The sequence below is a fragment of the Ranitomeya variabilis genome, chromosome 1, assembly GCF_051348905.1.
Source record: "Ranitomeya variabilis isolate aRanVar5 chromosome 1, aRanVar5.hap1, whole genome shotgun sequence".
Classification (NCBI taxonomy): Eukaryota; Metazoa; Chordata; class Amphibia; order Anura; family Dendrobatidae; genus Ranitomeya; species Ranitomeya variabilis.
The window spans coordinates 638,219,249-638,244,972 of NC_135232.1; the positions used below are offsets into that span (position 1 = coordinate 638,219,249).

Here is a 25,724-nt window from a genome sequence, read left to right on the forward strand (position 1 = left end):
ACTTTATGCTGCCCTCAGCAGGGCAAATCAGTACGCCTGCGCAGGAGCTGCGACAGGAAGCAAGGAAGAGGACGTCATCACATGAAGATGGGAGGCACCGGACCGGAACCTGCGACGCCCATCGGACCGGACCACCCCCCAGGTGAGTATAATATAACTTGTTTTTCCATTACGTCCCTCAGGACAGCACCATGGAGGATGTCCTTCCTTGACCTATAGCGGGACAGGATCATAGAAAGGTTAAAAGGACCCTCCCACCTCCACCCTCCAGTGTTTTTTCCTGTCCCTACAGGGACGGTTGTATGAGAGGTTGCTCCTAGAGCGAAGATATCCTGTGGATTCTCTTCCCCCTGTCAAGTGGTCCGTGGCCGACACCTCACTGGGTAGAGGTCCCTCAGCTATCAGTGCTGTACCAGATGGACTCAGAATTCGGGGATCTCAGCCTTCCCTTTTCCCGGTCAGACGGACCATGGCCGACTCCTCTTTGAGAGGTTTCTCAGCCATCAGCCTGTGTGATGGGTTTAGGGGGATCGTGCGGCAGGTCCAATCCTTCCCCCTGTCAAGTAGCCCAGGGTGGAAACTCCCCGGTGGGGAGTCCCTCAGCCCCAGAGACCAGTCGAGCGGACGGGCTCCTGGGTAGAGCCGCTTCCTCCCAGTGGGGGGCTCTCGGCTCGGACGCTGACCGGCAAAACACCGCTTCTTCCGAAAGTCGTGTGGTGGAGAAGGCCGTTGCGCTCCCAGTGACGGCAGAGAGGAGCGCCGGCACATTTGATCGGCGTGCGTTCCACAATGGAACACGGAAGGGGGCACAGGCAGTAATGCAGCATTTCTGAATGGACGCCGCTTCCTTCCACGGTAGGCTCTCGGCGTTCCAGCTCCCCCTGTCTTCTAGCAGGTATGGAGCCAGCACAGGTGAGTGCTTGGTTTAATGTTGCATCGATGGCCGGGGCCTCTGGGCTGACTCTAGTCTCATGCCTTTGTGCCAGAGCTGTACCTGGAACCCATTTGCAGCTAGGCCTTGGACCTCTAGGCTATGGTGGGGCCATATGTCCAGGCTACATCTCATGACTGGACTTTAGTTAGTTGCAGGTCTTGTCTGCACAGAGCCTTATGATCGGGCTTCAGAGTGACTTTGGAAGCATGCTTTCCATTTTTCTGGTTCAATAAGCAAGTGTTTCACTTTTCTTTGCAACTTAACTACTCCATCCATAGGAGGACACAAGGTGTTAATTCAGCACATGGTCTCCATGAAGACTGCCCTCCAGCTGCGGCTCATTAATTAGCTCCTTCGGGTGGAGTCGGTCTGACAAATGAGATGTATTGTTCAGAGTGGAGATTTATATGGAACTCTGATAGATTGCTCCTTTGCTTAAAAGTGTAAGTCTGGTCTCTTGTTTGGCACCTTCAGGCATGGCCTAGTCATACTGCCTCTATGTATCATATTGAGTGCCTCCGTGCATAATACTGCCTCTATGCATCATATTGAGTGCCTCCGTGCATAATACTGCATTATAGTGCCTCTATGCATCGCATTGAGTGCCTCCGTGCATAATACTGCATAATAATAGTGCCTCTATGCATCACATTGAGTGCCTCCGTGCATAATACTGCCTCTCTGCATCATATTGAGTGCCTCCGTGCATAATACTGCATAATAGTGCCTCTATGCATCATAATGAGTGCCTCCGTGCATAATACTGCATAATAGTGCCTCTATGCATCATATTGAGTGCCTCCGTGCATAATACTGCATAATAGTGCCTCTATGCATCATATTGAGTGCCTCCGTGCATGATACTGCATCATAGCACATCTATGCATCATATTGAGTGCCCCTGTGGCATCATACTGTTTCATAGTTACTTCATGTATCATATTGCATCATATTGCTTCATGGTTCCTATATGCATCAAGGTGCTTCATTGTTCCGATATGCATCATAGCGCTTCATAGTTACTTCGTGTATCCTATTGCATCATATTGCTTCATGGTTCCTATATGCATAATGGTGCTTCATTGTTCCTATATGCATCATAGTGCTTCATATTGCCCTTCTGCATCATATTGCATCATATTGCTTCATGGTTCCTATGTGCATCATAGCGCTTCATAGTGACTGTGCGTCATATTACATCACTGTTCCTATATGCATCATAGTGCTCGTATTGCCTTTGTGCATCATATTGCTTCAGGTTTCCTATGTGCATCATAGCCCTTCATATTGCCTTTGTGCATTATATTACAGCATATTGCTTCATGGTTTCTATACGCATCAGCGCTTCATATTGCCTTTGAGCATTATATTACAGCATATTGCTTCATGGTTCCTATACGCATCAGCGCTTCATATTGCCTTTGTGCATTATATTACAGCATATTGCTTCATGATTCCTATATGCATCATAACGCTTCATAGTGACTTTGCGCATTATATTACAGCATATTGCTTCATAGTCCCTATATTCATCATATTGCTTCATTGTTCCTATATGCACCATAGCGCTTCATAGTTACTTCATGCATCATATTGCATCATTATTTACATCATATTGTTTCATTGTTCCTATATGCATCATAGTGCTTCAAATTGCCTTTGTGCACCGTATTTCTTCATAGTTGCTATATGCATCATAGCGCTTCATAGTAACTTTGTACATCATATTGCATTATATTGCTTCATAGTTCCTATATGCTTCATAGGTCCTATATGCATCTTTTTGCATTATAAGGTTTCGGTGCCCTTTTGCAAGGCAGGGGGTATCAGAGTGTCGGGCTTGGTGCCTTTTTCGCCTCTGGCTGTGAGCCACTGGATCAGACCTTTTGTCTAGGTGCCTTGTTGTGTGGCCGCACGTTGTATCATCGGCCTACCACTTCACATTTTTGTCTTGGGCCTCAACTCTGGATGTGGAGTCCTTGTGTTTTGGACCCAGATCCAGCTTCTGTTACTTCATTCTTTACAACAGGGCTTAGTCAAGCAAACAGATATGCTTGAATTGGCTTAGTAAAATCTGCATTTCTTCTGTTTGGAACAGGTCTCTCAGGTAGGTTCTACCTTGAGTGCTAAAGGCAAGTCTATTTCATAATTAGCTTTAAAAGATGACATACGTCATTTTGATACATTCTATAATCCTATAGAAGGACATACTACTGTCCCGTGAGCGGAAAATCCCACGAGTTGAAAGGAAGGATTCCTTCCGCCTCGGAATGCTTTGCCCTAAGATATTAGGACCATCTACAATTTGCATAGTTTTGGGTGCTCCCTTAAGACACATTGTTCAGAGCGGCCTATCACGTTCCCTAGTCAGTCATTTTATGTTTGTGCGTGTAGCCCATTCACTGTCTCCATCTATCCCCCACCCCCTGAGATGGTTGTGCCATCATTGTGAGGCTGTGTGCACACATAGCATATTTTTCGCGTTTTTTTCGCTATAAAAACGCTATAAAACCGTGAAAAAAACGCTAACATTAAGCATCCTATTTAATAGAATGCAATCCGCATTTTTTGTGCACATGCTGCATTTTTTTCCTGAGCGGAATCGCATTCCAGAAAAAAAAGTAGCATGTTCATTAAATTTGCGGAATCGCGGCGATTCCGCACACATAGGAGTGCATTGATCTGCTTACTTCCCGCACGGGGCTGTGCACACCATGCGGGAAGTAAGCTGGGCACCATATAATTGGTAAAAAATAAAAGAACTAAAATAAAAAATAGCGATATACTCACCTTCTGGCGGCCCGACCTCCTCAGCAGCTTCCGACGTGTGTGTGAAGGACCTGCGATGACGTCGTGGTCACATGACCGCGATGACGTCACGTGACCGCGACGTCAATGGAAGGTCCTGAACACACAGCATCTATAGGAACGCAAGCCGCTGATGAGATCGGGCCACCAGATGGTGAGTATAACCATTTTTTTTTATTTTTTTAAATTATTTTTAACATTATATCTTTTACTATAGATGCTGCATAGGCTGCATCTATAGTAAAAAGTTGGTCACACTTGTCAAACACTATGTTTGACAAGTGTGACCAACCTGTCAATCTGTTTTCCAAGCGATGCTACAGATCGCTTGGAAAACGCTAGCATTCTGCAAGCTAATTATGCTTGCAAAACGCTAGTTTTCTGCGGGTATATGCATGCCAATTCTGCATGCGATATACCCGCGGCAGGAGGCGCAGAATTGCCGTGGAAATTTCCGCGGCAATTCTGCAACGTGTGCACTTAGCCTAAATAAAATATTGTTGATACACACCTGTACTTTGTATCTTCCCCGCCTCATTGTAGATTGTAAGCTTTCAAGAGCAGGGTCGTCTTATTTTGCTTTAATTATTATATGGTTGTTACTTATGACTGTTGTGTTTGAAACTGTCAAACTGTAAAGCGCTGCGGAATATATTGACACTATATAAATAAAGTTTATTATTGTTGTTTTTATTATTAATCCATCCCAAACTCCACATTCGGCAATCAGACAGATTCTTGTCACATAAGTCTGTTGCGGTTTGTTTTCCAGGGTCATCAGCACTGCCTTCTGTACCTTGTGGTGAAGCAGCAGCACTGTCGTGTGGCAGAGGATCCCATACTCGCGGCTCTTACAGCAGTCACGGCTCCCAAGATAAATGAAACTGGATCCAGGGCTCTTACTGTTAACCCCTTCACCCCCAAGGGTGGTTTGCACGTTAATGACCAGGCCAATTTTTACAATTCTGACCACTGTCCCTTTATGAGGTTATAACTCTGGAACGCTTCAACGGATCTTGGCGATTCAGACATTGTTTTCTCGTGACATATTGTACTTCATGATAGTGGTAAAATTTCTTCGATATAACTTGCGTTTATTTGTGAAAAAAACGAATATTTGGCGAAAATTTTGAAAATTTCGCAATTTTCCAACTTTGAATTTTTATGCCCTTAAATCACAGACATATGTCACGCAAAATACTTAATAAGTAACATTTCCCACATGTCTACTTTACATCAGCACAATTTTGGAACCAAAATTTTTTTTTTGTGACGGAGTTATAAGGGTTAAAAGATGACCAGCAATTTCTCATTTTTACAACACCATTTTTTTTTAGGGACCACATCTCATTTGAAGTAATTTTGAGGGGTCTATATGATAGAAAATACCCAAGTGTGACACCATTCTAAAAACTGCACCCCTCAAGGTACTCAAAACCACTTTCAAAAAGTTTATCAACCCTTCAGGTGTTTCACAGGAATTTTTGGAATGTTTAAATAAAAATAAACATTTAACTTTTTTTCACACAAAATTTATTTAAGCTCCAATTTGTTTTATTTTACCAAGGGTAACAGGAGAAAATAGACCCCAAAATTTGTTGTACAATTTGTCCTGAGTACGCTGATACCCCATATGTGGGGGTAAACCACTGTTTGGGCGCATGGCAGAGCTCGGAAGGAAAGGAGCGCCATTTGACTTTTCAATGCAAAATTGACTGGAATTGAGATGGGACCCCATGTTGCGTTTGGAGAGCCCCTGATGTGCCTAAACATTGAAACCCTGTACAAGTGACACCATTTTGGAAAGTAGACCCCTTAAGGAACTTATCTAGATGTGTGTTGAGCACTTTGACCCAACAAGTGCTTCACAGAAGTTTATAATGCAGAGCCGTAAAAATAAAAAATCATATTTTTTCACAAAAATGATCTTTTCGCCCCCAATTTTTTATTTTCCCAAGGGTAAGAGAAGAAATTGGACCCGAAAAATTGTTGTGCAATTTGTCCTGAGTACGCTGATACCCCATATGTGGGTGTAAACCATTGTTTGGGCGCAGGGCAGAGCTCGGAAGGGAAGGAGCGCCATTTGACTTTTCAATGCAAAATTGACTGGAATTAAGATGGGATGCCATGTTGCGTTTGGAGAGCCCCTGATGTGCCTAAACATTAAAAACCCCCACAAGTGACACCATTTTGGAAAGTAGACCCCCTAAGGAACTTATATAGATGTGTTTTGAGAGCTTTGAACCCCCAAGTGTTTCACTACAGTTTATAACGCAGAGCCGTGAAAATAAAATTCTTTTTTTTTTCACAAAAATGATTTTTAGCCCCCAGTTTTGTATTTTCACAAGGGTATCAGGATAAATTGGACCCCAAAAGTTGTTGTCCAGTTTGTCCTGAGTACGCTGATACCCCATATGTGGGGGGGAACCACTGTTTGGGCGCATGACAGAGCTCGGAAGGGAAGGAGCGCCATTTGGAATGCAGACTTAAATGGATTGGTCTGCAGGCGTCACGTTGCATTTGCAGAGCCCCTGATGTACCCAAACAGTACAAACCCCCCACAAGTGACCCCATATTGGAAACCAGACCCCCCAAGGAACTTATCTAGATGTGTTGTGAGAACTTTGAACCCCCAAGTGTTTCACTACAGTTTATAACGCAGAGCCGTGAAAATAAAAATTCTTTTTTTTTTCACAAAAATGATTTTTAGCCCCCAGTTTTGTATTTTCCCAAGGGTAGCAGGAGAACTTGGACCCCAAAAGATGATGTCCAATTTGTCCTGATTACGCTGATACCCCATATGTTGGGGTAAACCCCTGTTTGGGCACACGGGAGAGCTCTGAAGGGAAGGAGCACTGTTTTCCTTTTTCAACGCAGAATTGGCTGGAATTCAGATCGGATGCCATGTCCCGTTTGGAGAGCCCCTGATGTGCCTAAACAGTGGAAACCCCCCAATTATAACTGAAACCCTAATCCAAACACACCCCTTACCCTAATCCCAACAGTAACCCTAACCACTCCTCTAACCCAGACACACCCAACCCTATTCCCAACTGTAAATGTAATCCAAACCCTAACCCTATCTTTAGCCCCAACCCTAACTGTAGCCCCAACCCTAGCCCCAACCCTAGCCCTAACCCTAGCCCTAACCCGAGCAATAACCCTAGCCCTATCACTAGCCGTAACACTAGCCGTAACCCTAGCCCTAACCCTAGCCCCAACCCTAGCCCCAACCCTAGCCCCAACCCTAGCCCCAACCCTAGCCCTAACCCTAGCCCTAACCCTAGCCCTAACCCTAGCCCCAACCCTAGCCCCAACCCTAACCCTAGCCCTAACCCTTGCCCTAACCCTAACCCTAGCTCTAACCCTAGCTCTAACCCTAGCCCTAACTCTAGTCCTAACTCTAGTCCTAACTCTAGCCCTAACCCTAACCCTAATGGGAAAATGGAAATAAATACATTTTTTTATTTTTTTATTTTTCCCTAACTAAGGGGGTGATGAAGGGGGGTTTGATTTACTTTTATAGCGGGTTTTTTAGCGGATTTTTATGATTGGCAGCCGTCACACACTGAAAGACGCTTTTCATTGCAAAAAATATTTTTTGCGTTACCACATTTTGAGAGCTGTAATTTTTCCATATTTGAGTCCACAGAGTCATGTGAGATCTTGTTTTTTGTGGGACGAGTTGACGTTTTTAATGGTACCATTTTCGGACACGTGACATTTTTTGATCGCTTTTTATTCCGATTTTTGTGAGGCAGAGTGATCAAAAACCAGCTATTCATGAATTTCTTTTGGGGGAGGCGTTTATACCGTTCCGCGTTTGGTAAAATTGATAAAGCAGTTTTATTCGTCGGGTCAGTACGATTACAGCGATATCTCATTTATATCATTTTTTTTATGTTTTGGCGCTTTTATACGATAAAAACTATTTTATAGAAAAAATAATTATTTTGGTATCGCTTTATTCTCAGGACTATAACTTTTTTATTTTTTTGCTGATGATGCTGTATGGTGGCTCGTTTTTTGCGGGACAAGATGACGTTTTCAGCGGTACCATGGTTATTTATATCAGTCTTTTTGATCGCGTGTTATTCCACTTTTTGTTCGGCGGTATGATAATAAAGCGTTGTTTTTTGCCTCGTTTTTTTTTTTTTTCCTTACGGTGTTTACTGAAGGGGTTAACTAGTGGGGCAGTTTTATAGGTTGGGTCGTTACGGACGCGGCGATACTAAATATGTGTACTTTTATTGTTTTTTTAATTTTATTTAGCAAAAGAAATGTATTTATGGGAATAATATATATATTTTTTTTCTTTATTTAGGATATTTTTTTTATTTATTTTTTTACACATGTGGGGAATTTTTTTTTAAACTTTTTTACTTTGTCCCAGGGGGGGACATCACAGATCATTGATCTGGCAGTGTGCACAGCACTCTGCCAGATCTGCGATCTGCTGTGCAGGGCTGCAGGCTTACCAAGTGTCTGCTCTGAGCAGACACTCGGTAAGCCACCTCCCTCCCTGCAGGACCCGGATGCCGCGGCCATCTTGGATCCGGGACCTGCGGCGAGGAGGGAGGTAGGAGACCCTCGGAGCAACGCGATCACATCGCGGGGGTCTCAGGGAAGCCCGCAGGGAGCCCCCTCCCTGCGCGATGCTTCCCTATACCGCCGGTACACCGCGATCATGTTTGATCGCGGTGTGCCGGGGGTTAATGTGCCGGGGGCGGTCCGTGACCGCTCCTGGCACATAGTGCCGGATGTCAGCTGCGATATGCAGCTGACACCCGGCCGCGATCGGCCGCGCTCCCCCCGTGAGCGCGGCCGATCGCGTATGACGTACTATCCCGTCGGTGGTCATACGAGCCCACCCCACCTCGACGGGATAGTACGTCAGATGTCAGGAAGGGGTTAAAGACCCCATAGTCTCACTGCCTCACAGTAGATAATCTCCCTCTGTTACGAGGAAGAAACCTACTTTTCTCTAGCCATGGAATATGGTTACTCCCACAATGGCAGTCTGAGTGTATAAAGATCCCTGAGAAGATTGCCTCTTGGGATATGTATGAGCGTAATATGCATATATGGACAAATAAGTTGACATACTTATAATGTCTGGACTAATGACTCGTATAAATGCAGTTCCGAATAATTTCAAGTGTCGGAAGATTTTTACTAGAACTACCACCACCACCTTCATCGATTCAGAGTCCAGACTCCCTGTGTCTAACATCAGTAAAACAGGAGTGATGACCCACGTTTCTCTTTCAGAGCTTCTAATGAGAAGCCCGACCATTGGTAATGGCAGGAGATATTACCTGCCGGATGGTGTATTCCTTAGTTTCAATAATATATAACCCTTCTTGGGGTTAGACATCTAAGGATTTGGAATAGACGTGATCTCCTGAATGAGTACTGTGCGTACACCCAATGCTCTGCCATTATCCATGTACTAACTGTTATTGGTTTGATATTCCCGCAGTCCAGGGCCTCTGTCCTGCAGGTCTCCTTGTAGTACGGTAAGCTGGTCTGTAACCAAGGCTTAACCTGAGCCCAGAAGGACCGATGAAGGAACAGTCCTGGGGTATAAGCACATGCAGCTTATTATTGGTCTGTACAGTCCTCATTGTGTGGTGGCTGTGACTTTCACCATATTTTGCTGGGCAATGAGGTTCTCTAACCCTATTCTGGGGCTGCGATGTCTATAAGTATCACAATAAATAACTTGCTGTGGGTCATTATTGGTATGGGAGTACAATGGGTGTATTTCACTCTCTGCTCCTGATGCTTATTTCACTTACCACATTCATACTGAAATTGGCCATTATAGATGTATATCAGACACTCACTACGGTGATTTTCTTTGCGGATCTCTTTAGATATCTATGGTTTTTCTGATCTTTCAGATCCTCTATATTTTTAGTCTGTTTTTTACCTGGGACTTTGATTCCTGAGCTTCTGTACCCACCCTGGGAGAGTTGATTTGGTATTCTCCATGGTGCTCTCCTGAGGGACATAATGGAAAAAGGGAAATTAGACTTACTGGTAATTCCATTTCCAGGTTGTCCCTCAGGACAGCACCCGTAGTTCCCTCCCTTATGTTTGTTTTTTAGGATTGTTCGGGATTAATCTACCGGCAGATCGTTTATCCTTTGGGTCACCATGGCTCGAAATTAAGATGAAGCAGTTTAATGGTTATTACAGACATGTTTGTAAGGGCACATTTAGACCATTTATTTCCATCCTCGGTGGTACTTTGAAACAACACTGGAGGGTGGAGGTGGGAGGGTCCTTTTAACCTCTCTATGATCCTGTCCCGCTATAGGTCAAGGAAGGACGTCCTCCATGGTGCTGTCCTGAGGGAGTACCTGGAAATGGAATTACCAGTAAGTCTAATTTCCCTTTTTCTTTCAGGTTACATCGGGGGCTTATCTACAGCATTACAGAATGCTGTAGATAAGCCCCTGATGGTGGTGGCCGCATCTTATATACGAAAAAGTAGGTGACCGATTCCCTTTAAGGCAAGGTATCCATCAGTTGCCAACTCAGAACTGGATCCAAACTATTTCTGAAAGATAAAAGAGGAACAATAAGGCTACGTTCACATTAGCGGCGGGCGCCGCATGCGTCATGCGCCCCTATATTTAACATGGGGGCGCATGGACATGCGTCGCACTTGCGTTTTGCGCCGCATGCGTCGCTGCGGCACCCGCGTCCGGGCGCAGAGGACGCAGCAAGTTGCATTTTTGCTGCGTCCGAAAGCAATTAAAAAAAGGACGCATGCGGCGCAAAACGCAGCGTTGTGCATGCGTTTCGCTGCTTTTTTGTTTGCGTTGTGCGCTGCGGCGCCGACGCTGCGGCGCACAACGCAAATGTGAACGTAGCCTAAGGGGTGCTTGAGTGATGGCAGGGTCCATACAAACTTCAGGAGTTAGAAAGATAGATCCTGGGTCATTTTTTTTTTTTTGGCTGCCCTTTTGTAACTTCCCTCTTCGTAGCCTGGACTTGCTCTAGTTGTATGGAGCAACAGAGGTGGCTTGATGCTACAACCTCTGGCAAAAATTATGGAATCACCGGCCTTGGAGGATGTTCATTCAGTTGTTTAATTTTGTAGCAAAAAAGCAGATCACAGACATGGCACAAAACTAAAGTCATTCCAAATGGCAACTTTCTGGCTTTAAGAAACACTAAAAGAAATCAAGAACAAAAAATGTGGTAGTCAGTAATGGTTACTTTTTTTAACCAAGCATAGGGGAAAAATTATGGAGTCACTCAATTCTGAGGAAAAAATTATGGAATCGTGATAAACAAACAAAAAAACACTCCAAAACATCACTAGTATTTTGTTGCATCACCTCTGGCTTTTATAACAGTTTGCAGTCTCTGAGGTATGGACTTAATGTGTGTCAAACAGTACTCTTCATCAATCTGGCTCCAACTTTCTCTGATTGCTGTTGCCAGATCAACTTTGCAGGTTGGAGCCTTGTCATGGACCATTTTCTTCACCTTCCACCAAAGATTTTCAATTCGATTGAGATCCGGACTATTTGCAGTCCATGACATTGACCTTACGTGTCGTTTTTCAAGGAATGTTTGCACAGTTTTAGCTCTATGGCAGGATGCATTATCATCTTGAAAAATGATTTCATCATCCCCAAACATCCTTTCAATTGATGGGATAAGAAAAGTGTCCAAAAATATCAACATAAACTTGTGCATTTATTGAAGATGTAATGACATCCATCTCCCCAGTGCCTTTACCTGACATGCAGCCCCATATCATAAATGACTGTGGAAATTTGCAAAAGTTCCAGCATCATCACCTTGCCCAATGCCAATTTGCGATTCATCACTGAATATGACTTTCATCCAGTCCTCCACAGTCCACGATTGCTTTTCCTTAGCCCATTGTAACCTTGTTTTTCTTCTGTTTAGGTTTTAATGATGGCTTTTGTTTAGCTTTTCTGTATGTAAATCCCATTTCTCCTACGCCTCATTGGGGGACGCAGGACCATGGGTGTTATGCTGCTGCCACTAGGAGGACACTAAGTAGACAGAAAGATTAACTCCTCCTCTGCAGTATACACCCCTTCACTGGATACAATTTCAACCAGTTCTTGCTTAGTGTCTTAGGAGGCACTTGGGTCTTTTTTCCAAGACCCCAACTTTATTTTAATTTTTGATTTTTTTAATTTTATGTAAATTTTTAATTTTTTATATAACGGAGTGAAGGGGGCGACGGGTCCTTTTTTTCATAGGGTCCGCTCTCCTGGACAAGGAACCGCCATATCTCTCTCTGGGGACACAGACAGGACCGTGGGTAAGCTGTTTCAAGAAAGCTTAACCCTTTCCCTGCGTATACTGCCCGCTCTGTCCCTAAGGCACTATGTCTCAATCCAAGGAGACAAAAAAGGGTAACAAGAAGCACACAGTGTTTTTCACTGTATGTGCCACTTGCAATGCGGCCTTGCCCCGAGCCCACACTAGCCCTTTGTGTGCAGATTGCGTCTTGCCCTCTGTGCAGCCGCCCCTTGCCGACGCCGGTACCGTCGCCGATGCCGCAGTCGTCGACCTGGTAGAGCCTAGCCCCCCTGAGTGGGCAACCTCTCTGTCACGATCTGTGGCTTCCCTAACCAGGGCAATTAACTCCCTCCGGGGCCCCCCTCCAGGTCGGACCCTGGAGGATTCAGACGACAGTATGGATTCTTCTACCAGCAGGGGGCGTACCCGGTCACTTTCTACCCGGGGCTCCAGAAAACGTGTTCACGTTTCATCCCCTGACCATGAGCTAGCGGGCCCTTCAGTACCTGCAAGCTCTGCTTCCAGGTCCCCTTCCCCAAACTCGGATGACTCTGAATATGAGTCCGACATTTCCTACGTTCAGGAACCCCCCTCCTCCCAAGAGTCTCTCGACTCTCTCATTGAGGCGGTAAACCAGACCCTGAAGGTGACTGAGGACTCCGCATCGGAACCCGAACATGTGGTGTCTTTCAAGAAATCTAAACGTGTTAAAAAGGTTTTTGTCATTCACCCTCACTTTAAGGAGATTGTACAAAAACATAGGGATCGCCCAGATAAACGCTTCATAGGACAAAAGTCCATCGAGGCCAAATACCCTTTTTCTCGGGAATTAGTCAAAGACTGGCTGCAGTCTCCCTCGGTGGACCCTCCTGTGTCACACCTCGCGTCCAAGACCATCCTGTCTCTTTCGGACGGTTCCTCCGTTAAGAATCCCTCCGATCGCCAGATTGATTATCTGGCTCGTTCCGCCTTCGAGGCTACAGGAGCGTCTTTCTTCCCATCCTTCGCCGCCTCTTGGGTGGCTAAGGCTATGGTTTCTTGGACCGAGACTCTTTCTTCTAACACCAGTGATTTACCTCCAGAAGCCAGCATACTGGTTAACCAGATAGCGCAGGCCGGAGACTTCATAGTCAACGCCTCTATGGACGCAGCCAATTGCGCTGCACAGGCAGCCGCCAATGCAATCTCCATCAGGAGAGCCCTGTGGCTCAGGGATTGGCGAGCAGATTCGGCTTCTAAACGTTCTCTAACAGCCCTGCCTTACCAGGCCGGTCAGTTATTTGGAGAAAAATTGGACCAAATGATCTCGGATGCTACCGGAGGGAAAAGTAAATTTCTCCCCCAGCAAAAGCCTACCCGGTCCTTTCGGTACCAGCAGCAACCTCCATTTCGGCCTTTTCGGTCCAATACCAACTGGTCTTCTACATCCTCTACCCCCGCATCAGGACGAGGTTCGCGCGGTGGCCGAGGCGCCCAGGTCTCTTACATACCTAATCGTAACTGGAGACCCAGGCCTAAACCTCCCGGGTCTAAGGGATCCGCATCCCATGGATCCTCCGCCCAATGACTCCTTGCATCATCCGGTGGACTCCAACAAAGTAGGCGGACGTCTACTCTTGTTCCGTCAAGCCTGGCTCTCAGTCGTTTCCGACGAGTGGGTCAGAGAACTGGTGTCCACCGGATACAAAATAGAATTTTCCTCCTCCCCCCCCTTACACGCTTCTTCCAGTCTTGACCTCAAAGGTCAAAGGCCAAAGCGTTTCTCCAGGCAATACGGGCACTGCAAAAGGACGGAGTCATCATTCCGGTCCCCCTAGAACAAAGATTCAAGGGTTTCTATTCGAATCTGTTCGTGGTCCCAAAGAAGGACGGATCACTACGTCCGATCCTAGACCTGAAGATACTAAACAGATTCATAAAAATCCGACACTTCAGGATGGAATCCCTCCGTTCTGTGGTCGCGTCTATGGAAAAGGGAGAATTCCTGGCATCCATAGACATCAAGGATGCCTACCTGCACATACCTATCTTCCCTCCGCATCAGCAGTTCCTTCGCTTCGCCTTTTGCGGGGAACACTTCCAATTTGTGGCCTTGCCCTTCGGTCTCGCCACCGCTCCCAGAGTTTTCACGAAGGTCATGGCGGCTGCCATGGCCATTCTTCATTCCAGGGGAGTGGTGGTAATTCCGTACTTGGACGACCTGCTGATAAAAGGTCCTTCCTACCCAGCATGCGAAGAGTCCGTCGTTCTCACGGTGGATACTCTTTCTCGCCTGGGATGGAAGATAAACTTCCAAAAATCTTTTCCAAATCCGTCTCAACAAATCTCCTTCCTGGGGATGATACTGGACTCTTCCCGCGGTCTGGTCATACTCCCTCAAGACAAGGCTTTGGCCTTGCAGCAGGGAGCCCAGCGTCTTTCTCGTCCAGTATCCCACTCCATTCGCGCCAGCATGCGAGTTCTCGGGCAGATGGTAGCGGCCATGGAAGCGGTCCCATTTGCGCAGTTTCACCTCCGTCCCCTGCAGCATGCGCTACTGTCGGCTTGGGACGGCAACCCGTCCTCCCTCGACCGCCGATTCATCCTGTCCCCTCGGGTCAGGAAGACCCTCAGGTGGTGGACGCTGAAGTCCTCCCTAACCCAGGGAAGGTCTTTTCTCCCAGTACGGTGGCTGGTAGTGACCACCGATGCCAGTCTCATAGGCTGGGGAGCGGTCTTCAACCATCACACAGCCCAGGGGCGGTGGTCCATTCAAGAGTCTCGCCTTGCCATCAATATCCTCGAGATTCGAGCTATCAGGCTAGCATTGTTCCACTTTCACCGACTTCTGGCAGGTCATCCAGTCAGAATCCAGTCCGACAACGCCACGGCCGTGGCATACATCAACCGTCAGGGCGGAACTCGCAGCAGGACGGCCATGCTCGAGGTGTCTCACATCCTCCATTGGGCGGAGTCGAACCATTCGTCCATCTCGGCGATCCACATTCCAGGTGTGGAAAATTGGGCGGCGGACTTCCTCAGCCGCCAGGGCATCGCCTCCGGAGAATGGTCCCTCCACCCGGAGGTCTTCCAGCAGATTTGCCATCGCTGGGGGACCCCGGATGTGGATCTCATGGCTTCCAGGATGAACAACAAGGTTCCTCAGTTCCTTGCTCGGTCCCTCGACCCACGGGCCCTCGGAGTAGACGCCCTGGTCCTGCCTTGGCGCCAATTCCGCCTCCCGTACATTTTTCCTCCTCTTCCCCTACTACCGAGGGTCATCAAAAAGATCAGGGCAGAGGGGGTACCAGTGATTCTCGTTGCGCCAGACTGGCCGCGTCGGGCGTGGTACGCCGAACTGGTTCAGCTGGTAGCCGACGTCCCCTGGCGTCTTCCAGATCGCGCGGATCTTCTTTCACAAGGCCCGATTTAACACCAGAACTCAGGGGCCCTGTCTTTGACGGCCTGGCCGTTGAGTCCTGGATTCTAGGCCAAGCGGGTTTCTCTCCCAGGGTGTCCTCCACCATGATCAGAGCTAGGAAACCTGTTTCCATGCGTAGTTACCACCGTACCTGGCGAATTTTTTTCTCATGGTGCGATGCACAGGGACGATCTCCTCTAGTATTTTCTATTCCTTCCATACTGGAGTTTCTTCAGTCCGGACTAGAGTCGGGACTTGCCCTTAGCTCCCTAAAGGGTCAGGTTTCGGCATTGTCAGTTTTTTTTCCAGCGGAAGATTGCCAATAGGTTGCCGGTGAAAACTTTCTTCCAGGGAGTTTCCCGTGTGGCGCCTCCCTACAGGTCACCCTTGGATCCGTGGGATCTCAACTTAGTTCTCGGAGCTCTTCAGGAGACTCCCTTCGAACCGCTACAGGACGTTTCCTTGACCTTCCTTTCTTGGAAGGTAGTCTTCCTAGTAGCCGTCACGTCCATCAGAAGGGTCTCGGAGTTGGCTGCGCTCTCCTGCCGTCCTCCCTTTCTAATTTTTCATCCGGACAAGGCGGTATTGAGGACCTCTCCCACCTTTTTGCCCAAGGTCGTCTCCTCTTTCCACCTCAATGAGGAGATTGTTCTGCCTTCGTTCTGCCCGGCACCGGTCCATCGCATCAAAAAGGCTCTACACACCCTTGATGTGGTGAGGGCTCTTCGTCGGTACGTCTCAAGGACGGCTCCCTTCCGCACGTCAGACGTCCTGTTCGTACTTCCAGAGGGGCCCAGGAAGGGTTCTCCTGCTTCACAAGCCACTCTGGCAAAATGGATTCGGTCAGCCATTCAAGAATCCTATCGTGTCAAAGGTGTTCCTATCCCAGCTGGGATCAAGGCTCATTCTACTCGGTCGGTAGGCGCCTCGTGGGCCATTCGGCACCAGGCGTCAGCACAGCAGGTCTGCAAGGCTGCGACGTGGTCCAGTTTGCACACTTTTACCAAGCATTACCACATTCATTCTATCTCTTCTGCAGACGCCGCCCTGGGCAGGCGCATCCTGCAAGCGGCAGTTCCTTAAGCCGTAAGCCAGTGGTACATGGGATATTAGCATATTGTTCCCCACCCAGGGACTGCTTTGGTACGTCCCATGGTCCTGTGTCCCCCAATGAGGCGTAGGAGAAAAGGAGATTTTTGTTTACTTACCGTAAAATCTTTTTCTCCGAGCCACTCATTGGGGGACACAGCACCCACCCTGTTAGCCTGTTTTGGCTTGTTGTTACTTCTTTGGTTTTGACATAGTTGTTTTTTGTTCATGCTCCTACTGCTTTACTACCGAACTGGTTGAAATTGTATCCAGTGAAGGGGTGTATACTGCAGAGGAGGAGTTAATCTTTCTGTCTACTTAGTGTCCTCCTAGTGGCAGCAGCATAACACCCATGGTCCTGTGTCCCCCAATGAGTGGCTCGGAGAAAAAGATTTTACGGTAAGTAAACAAAAATCTCCTTTTCCTTAAAGGTACCTTCACACTAAGCGACTTTACAACGATAGCGATCCGTGACGTTGCAGCGTCCTGGATAGCGATATCGTTGTGTTTGACACGCAGCAGCGATCAGGATCCTGCTGTGAGATCGCTGGTCGTTGCTGAAAGTCCAGAACTTTATTTCGTCGCTGGATCACCCGCGGACATCGCTGAATCGGTGTGTGTGACACCGATCCAGCGATGTCTTCACTGGTAACCAGGGTAAACATCGGGTTACTAAGCGCAGGGCCGCGCTTAGTAACCCGATGTTTACCCTGGTTACCATTGTAAAAGTAAAAAAAACAAACACATACTCACATTCCGGTGCCCGGCGTCCGCTTCCCTGCACTCCTCCTGCATCCTGTGTAAGTGCCGGCCGTAAAGCAGAGCGGTGACGTCACCGCTCTGCTCTGTGGGAGATGCCGGAGGTGTTCGGCGCTGAGACAGGATGCAGGAGGAGTGCAGGGAAGCGGACGCCAGGCACCGGAATGTGAGTATGTGTTTTTTTTTTTTACTTTTACAATGGTAACCAGGGTAAACATCGGGTTACTAAGCGCGGCCCTGCGCTTAGTAACCCGATGTTTACCCTGGTTACCAGGGGACTTCGGCATCGTTGGTCGCTGGAGAGCCGTCTGTGTGACAGCTCTCCAGCGACCACACAACGACTAAACAGCGACGCTGCAGCGATCGGCAGCGTCGCTTAGTGTGAAGGTACCTTTAGGCAGTTTCTTACAGTTCGGTCACAGACGTTGACTCCAGTTTCCACCCATTCGTTCCTCATTTGTTATGTTGTGCATTCCCTGTTTTGGAGACATATTGCTTTAAGTTTCCAGTCTTGATGCTTTGATGTCTTCTTTGGTCTACCAGTATGTTTGCCTTTAACAACCTTCCCATGTTGTTTGTATTTGGTCCAGATTTTAGACACAGATGACTGTGAACAACCAACATCTTTTGCAACATTGTGTGATGATTTACCCTCTTTTAAGAGTTTTATAATCCTCTCCTTTTGTTTCAATTGACATCTCTCGTGTTGGAGCCATTATTCATGTCAGTCCACTTGGTGAAACAGCTCTCCAAGGTGTGATCACTTATTTATAGATGCAGACTAACGATCAGATCTAATTTGATGCAGGTGTTAGTTTGGGGAATGAAAATTTACAGGGTGATTCCATAATTTTTTCCTCAGAACTGAGTGATTCAATAATTTTTTAAACTTTGTTCCTGATTTCTTTTAGTGTTTCTTAAAGCCAGAAAGTTGCCATTTGAAATGACTTTAGTTTTGTGCCATGTCCGTGATCTTCTTTTTTTTTCTACAAAATTAAACAACTGAATGAACATCCTCCAAGGCCGGTGATTCCATAATTTTTGCCAGGGGTTGTATAATTGACACTACATAGCCACAATATTAGTTAGATGAATCTCCTAAACCAGTAGTGACAACAAAAAGGGCCTATTATTGGAAAGCCTGTAGATTAACCCCTTTAACCCAGAGGGTGGTTTGCATGTTAATGACCAAGCCAATTTTTACAATTCTGACCACTGTCCCTTTATGAGGTAATAACGCTGGAATGCTTCAGTGGATCCCAGTGATTCTGACACTATTTCATTATTTTTTCGTGACATATTGTACTTCATGTTAGTGGTAAAATTTCTTTGATATAGCTTGCGATTATTTGTGAAAAAAATGGAAATTTGGCGAAAATTTTAAAAATTTCCAATTTTCCAACTTTGAATTTTCATGCCCTTAAATCACAGAGATATGTCACACAAAATACTTAATAAGTAACATTTCCCACATGTCTACTTTACATCAGCACAACTTTGGAACCAAAGTTTTTTTGTTAGGACTTTATAAGGGTCAAATCATGTCAAACAGCGATTTTTCATTTTTACAACACCGTTTTTTTTTGTTTGTTTTTTTAAGGGACCACCTCACATTTGAAGTCATTTTGAGGGGTCTATATAATAGAAAATACCCAAAAGTGACACCATTCTAAAAACTGCACCCCTCAAGGCATGCAAAGCCACATGCAAGAAGTTTATTAACCCTTCAGGTGCTTCACAGGAAAAAAAAATGAACATTTAACTTTTTTTCACAAAAAAATTACTTCAGATCCAATTTTTTTTTTCATTTTACCAAGTATAACAGGAGAAATTGGACCCCAAAAGTTGTTGTGCAATTTCTCCTGAGTACGCTGATACTCCATATGTGGGGGTAAACTACTGTTTGGGTGCATGGCAGAGCTTGGAAGGGAAGGAGCGCCATTTAACTTTTCAATGCAAAATTGGCTGGAATTAAGATTGGACACCATGTTTCGTTTGGAGAGCCCTTGATGTGCCTAAACAGTGGGCACCCCCCAAGTGACACCATTTTGGAAACTAGACCCCCACGGAACTTATCTAGATGCGTGGTGAGCACTTTGAACCCTATATGCTTCACAGAAGTTTATATCGCAGAGCAGTAAAAATAAAAAATATTTTTCCACAAAAATTATCTAGTCGCCCCCAATTTTGTATTTTACCAAGGGTAACAGGATAAATTGGACCCCAAAAGTTGTTGAGCAATTTTAATTTTTTTTGAGTATGCCAATACCCCATATGTAGGGGAATACTCAGAAGGGAAGAGGCGCCATATTGGAGTTCAGATTTTGCTGGAATGGTTTGAGGGGGTCATGTCACATTGGCAGAGCCCCTGAGGTAACAGAACCCCCCTATATATGAACTCATTTTACAAACTACACTCCCCAATGAATTCATCTAGTGGTGCAGTGATCATATTGACACCACTTGTGCCTCACAGAATTTTATACCACTAAACCGTGAAGTAAGAGTAAGTTACATTTTTACCACTAAAATGTTTTAGCCCTAAGTTTTTAATTTTTCTAAGGGCTAATAGGAAATTTTTCTACAACAAACTGAGGTGCATTCTTTCCTGAGTACGCCAATACCCTATATGTAATCGGGAAATATTTTTCAAGCACAGTGCAAAGCTCAGAAGGCAAGGAGCGCCAGATTTTACTGTTATGGTTTGCAGGTGCCACAACCCACTGGAAGAGCCCATGAGGTGCCAAAACAGCAGAATTTCCCCATAAGTGACCCCAATTTACAAACTACACGACTCAATGAATTCATCTAGGGGTGCAGTGATCATATTGACACCACAGGTGTGTCACAGAATTTTATACCATTGGGAAGTGAAGACAAAATAACTACATTTTTACCACCAAAATTTTGTTGTAGCCAAAGATTTTACATTTTCACACAAAAAATGGGTAAAAATGGCACCAAAATTTGTCCCACAATTTCTACTGAACGTGGCAATACCCCATATGTGGCTGTACGGTACTACTTAGCCATACGGAGAGACGCTACAGGAGTGGAGTGCTAATTTCTATTGAATGTGGCAATACCCCGTATGTGGCTGTACGGTACTACTTAGCCATACGGAGAGACGCTACAGGAGTGGAGTGCTAATTTCTATTGAACGTGGCAATACCCCGTATGTGGCTGTACGGTACTACTTAGCCATACGGAGAGACGCTACAGGAGCGGAGTGCTAATTTCTACTGAACGTGGCAATACCCCGTATGTGGCTGTAATAGTACTACTTAACCATATGGAGAGACTCTGGAGGGACGGAGCGCTATTTGCCTGTTCAAGTGAATGGGTCTGTGCACATGTCAGTGTATTTCCACGGACCGTGTGTCCATGGATTAAACACGCTGACATGTCCGTTTTTTAAAGTCAGCACAGGTCACAAAACGTCCTGCACATGTGCATACGCATAACGCACATGGATGTCATCAGTGTGACATGCATCAGCGCCAGGGAAGAAGCATTACAGTAAGCACTGTTCCCCCTCACCTGGTGCTGAACACGGCTCTCATCATTCTCCCCTGCTCTGCTAGCAATCGACGCGAGCAGGGGAGAATGATGAGAGTTACATTTAAGTGATAAAAGAGCAGGCGGCTGCTGATGGGACTATTACTCCCATCATCAGCCTATCCTTGCTGCTGCTAATAACAGTGACAGCAGGAGTGGCTGATGGGGGTATTCATCAGCTGCCGCCTGTGCTATAAATAAATAAAATAAATGAATGAAAAAAACGTTGTGGGTTCCCCTGCATTTTCTATAACCAGCCAGGTAAAACTCACAGCTGGGGGCTGCAACCCTCAGCTGCCAGCAAGGCTGGTTATCAAGAATAGAGGGGTCCATACACTGTTTTTTTTTCTTTTTTATTATTTATTTTATTTATCATTTTTGACAATCAGCCTTGCTAAAAGCTCACAGCTGGGGGCTGGTATTCTCGGGCTGGTAAGGGGCCATGGATATTGACCCCTCCAGCCTAAAAATAGCAGCCTGCAACTGCCCAGAAAAGGCACATCTATTAGATGCGCCAATTCTGGCGCTTTGCCCGGTTCTTCCCATTTGCCCTGTAGCGGTGGCAAGTGGGGGTTCATATTTGTGGGGTTGATGTCACTTTTGTATTGTCAGGTGACATCAAGCACATGGCTTAGTAATGGAGAGGTGTCTATAGTTACATGTTAAATAAAGGCACAGCCAGAATGAAGTCCTTTAATTGAAAAAATTACACAGACTCCTTTATTATTCTCAATTAAACCATACTTGCAGCAACGCCTAGTTCCTGTAATAAAAGTAAAATAAAAAACCAACAATAATATACCATACCTGTCCGTCGTTGTGTCCCACGCCGTTATCCATGTCTGAGGGATAATTAGTTTTCAACCTGGTCGGTGCCAAGATGCGACCGTCCCGGCTGAAAACCACTGGTGAATGAGCTGCTGGGAACGCAGCGTTAGTGCCTGGGGGTGACGTCATAGAGGTTACCTCCGGTCACTGGACTTCGTTCCCAGCAGCTCATTCACCAGTGGTTTTCAGCCGGGACGGTCGCATCCTGTCCCTGGGTTTTGTATGCTATGACACACGCAGTTTGTGGACAAGTTTGATACTGTCTATAGAAAAAAATCTGAATTTTCCTTTTCCGATTCTACACCAATCCTTGCCTACACTTGGTTCATGAGCTCAGTGGGCAGAGTACATGTGCAATTACACTGCATGATTATCGGAACCGAGCATTCCTAGAAACAATCTTTCCCCAATAATTTTGTTGTAAAAATGAGAAATCTCTGGTTAACTTATAACTTCCTAACAAAAAAAAAATGTTTCCAAAATTGTGCTGATGTAAATGTTATATATTAACTAATTTGTGTGACATAACTTTCTGGTTTAAGGGCATAAAAATTAAAAGTTTGAAAATTACAAAATTTTCTAAATTTCTGCCAATTTTCAGTTTTATTCATAAATAAACTCAAGTCATGGCGAATAAATTTTACCACCATCATAAAGTACATTATGTCATGAGAAAACAGTCCCTTTTGACCTTACCGCTGTAAAAATGCATGCATAAATTGGCCACTGTTCTCATAATCGTAACCATGTTTACTTATTTTGACGCTGATTTCTTGATTCTGTTAAGAAAAAAAGAATTTGTCGTATTCTCTAACCATTTTTTCTGTAAAATCTCAGTGATATACAGACCATTTATTCCTTCACTCTGACATACAGATAATGTTCAATCTGGACAAGGTACACATTATTTTGGATGAGATGGTGTTAAATGGCTGCGCCGTAGAAACAAACAAGAGCCGGATTCTCGCTCCACTTCTAGTGCTCGATAAAGTTGGAGACAGCTGACAATGTCCTGGATGCTCATGGACTACCCCCTCCCAAAGTCTTCATAGGTTTCTTATTCTATACTTGGAGTTAAAATCCGCCATCATTGAAGCCTACTGAGGACAGTCACTTACCAGATGATGAGTGGTGGGTCCACAGTTATCCATGCGCAAGTAGGAACGTGCAGACCACCCATAACCATTCTTATTTCCAGATCTGCATTACGGCCACAAATGTCAGTTTATGGCACAATAACTATATATAAATTTTGTGCCCCAAAATAACAGCTAAGTGTGACTATTATAGAGCGGTATTAACCCCTAGGAGGCAATGTCCAAACAGCACGATGTGTGAACACGCTGCACCAACAAGTCATGCAGGATGGAAAGTTTCTCACTTCATCATAAATTCATCATTAAGGGCTCAGATGTCAGAGATTGCAGCGCTGCGTGTGGGGCGTCTGGGTCACCTGAACCCTGGGTGTGAGGTTTTCCTCTTAGGGTATGTGTCCACGTTCAGGATTGCATCAGGATTTGGTCAGGATTTTCCATCAGTTTTTGTAAGCCAAAACCAGGAGTGGAACAATTAGAGGAAAAGTATAACAGAAACATATGCTCCACTTCTGCATTTATCACCCACTCCTGATTTTGGCTTACAAATACTGATGGAAAATCCTGACCAAATCCTGATGCAATCCTGAACGTGGACACATACCCTTAAGCTAGGTTCCCATTGCGTTAATGGGATAGCGCTAACGGACAGCGTTGCACGGCGAAATTAACGCCGTGCACCGCGTCCGTTAGCGCTCCCATTGCCGGCAATGTTAGAGCGCATTGCTAGCGCGTGTCATTTTTGGCACGCGCTAGCGATGTGCCGGTCTTTTGTAGCGCGCCTCGGACGCTGCTTGCAGCGTCCGCGGCGCGCCAGAGGTCCGTTCCCCGCTCTCGCAGATCGGGGATCTGCGAGAGCGGGGACGTTAACGCGACCCCTGAACGCGGCCCCGAAAAAGACATTGCGTTAGCGCAATCCGCTAGCGCTAAACGGATTGCACTAACGCAATCTGAACCTAGCCTTAGCATGTTTTTGCGATTTGTCCAGTGCTGGTATAGGGCACACACTTCGCACAATGCATTACACCTCCTAGGCCTGTATTGCTATAACAGACCCATGGGTTTTCTAACATACTTATTGCATATTGGGGGGCAGGACTATGCTTTATTAGTGGATTTCACAATTTTATATTATCAGTACTATGAGAGTGAACGTCATGACCTCTTCCATTATAATGTACTATCTACTGAACCCGTTCTGTGACGGGAGGTGAGCATTTTTATTGGTACAGTTGTAGAGCCTTCAATAAAATGGCGCAAAGATCGCAGTATGCGCATGCCCTGACTCCACCGCTATTTTAATGAAGTAATTTACTACAACGTCAACATATCAGTGCGCACACGCTGGCCATAGGAATAATAGCAATGTAGGCACTATGGCCGGCACGTGCACACTGCTAGGTTGACGTTGTAGTAGAATTCTTCAATAGTATGGTGCCAGGCAGAACATGCGCATCATGCACTATTTTGTTGAGACACTGCGAATCCCCACATTCAGTATCTTCAATAAAATAGTGCATTATGCACATGTGCAGGCGCTGCCCATCCCGGCTTCGGCTAGGAGGACTCATTGACTGTTCTATAGAAGATATTTGGTTACCGCCTCCTGTTATCGATGTATTATCCCGATTGCAGCATCATTGTGTATTTTAGGTGATTGTGTCAGGGATGGTGCACTGGTTTTGCATGTAATAACTATGATCGGATTTACGGCCAGGGTCGTGTACTGTTTGCATTCAGTGTACGGGGTGTGCTCTCTTGTGTGTATATTTTATACGTTGCTGCTAGAGGTGATATCAGTTCGTACAATTCTGACCAGGAGAAATTGGCCCTTTTTTTTTTTTTGCACCTTATTAGTGGTTTCTGGGTTTTTGTACTTATTTTGTAGTTTTTATGGATTCTGCATCAATATTGTATTTTTTTTCTTTTCTGTGTGCCGTTTCTCATACAAGGTTTATCTGTGACTAGGAGCAATAGCAGAAAAGTGGCTTTACTTTCCCCCCCAGATCACTCAGACATGCGGAACAAGGAATGAGCCCGAACATGGATTTAATGTTGCTATTGGGGCACATTTTTTAGGCCCATTCAAGGGGGTAATTTTTATGCACGGTGCAAACCTATCCTTACATTCAATATAAACATTAGAGTGCAATGTTTTTCATAAAAAAAAAATAAAATAAAAAAAAATAGAAGAATGGCAAAACTGCTCTTTTGATACTTTTACATACCTTTTATTGTAGCAGTGAGAACCAAGCAATAAAATCACATTGGGTAACCTGGTTTTCTTCTCTTATGTAGACTTTTTTTGTGTCCAATAATATGATGAACTACAGCATTTTTGTGAAGCAAAAGTTCTAAGTGAAAAGCATCCGCAAAGAGCTTAAATCATTAAAAAAGGAATGCTTAACACTTTCAGGCCACGTTCACACATTCAGTATTTGGTCAGTATTTTCCATCAGTATTTGTAAGCCAAAACCAGGAGAGGAGTGGTTGAAAAATACAGAAGTGGTGCATATGTTTCTATTATACTTTTCCTCTGACTGTTCCACTCCTGGTTTTGGCTTAAAAATATTGATGGAAAATACTGACCGTGTGAACGTGGCCTAATGGTGCATTCAGAGGGAATGCAAATCAATGAATTAGCAGTAGTTAGATTATCGGTCTGTGTAAACATGCTGGTGATCACCAGTGCTTATTTGTTGGGTGATGCATTGTGATATCTATTATCAGCAGCACAATCAGCAGCACACTGCCCTACGCCTATAACATGATGCTGGACCAAGACAGTAAAACCATCAGTACACGTCAATCTGAGAGCTGCATGATTTAGGGACAGAGACCCTGATTCCAACAAAGTGTCAACTACCGGGGGCTGCTTGCTTTACTTTTGATTCAAATCACTGTTTAATCTACTGCAGATCTACCAGCTCTTTGAATGACCCCACTCACATCA

At 45.4% G+C, this 25,724-nt stretch overlaps 1 protein-coding gene across 2 annotated transcripts in view; it reads left to right on the plus strand.

Annotated features, from left to right (window-relative positions):
* Positions 1-25,051, plus strand: part of AP4S1 (adaptor related protein complex 4 subunit sigma 1) — a 61,348-nt gene extending 36,297 nt beyond the window's left edge. Inside the window, exon 5 of one of the 2 annotated variants that reach the window (XM_077261000.1) lies at positions 4,515-4,864. In XM_077261000.1, coding sequence (XP_077117115.1) covers positions 4,515-4,736 — 222 coding nt within the window. In that variant the 3' untranslated portion in view covers positions 4,737-4,864. Of the gene's footprint in view, positions 1-4,514; positions 4,865-22,553 lie in introns of those variants that run through there. The other variant, XM_077261006.1, reaches the window with a different exon arrangement.
* Positions 25,052-25,724: the final 673 nt, after the last annotated feature.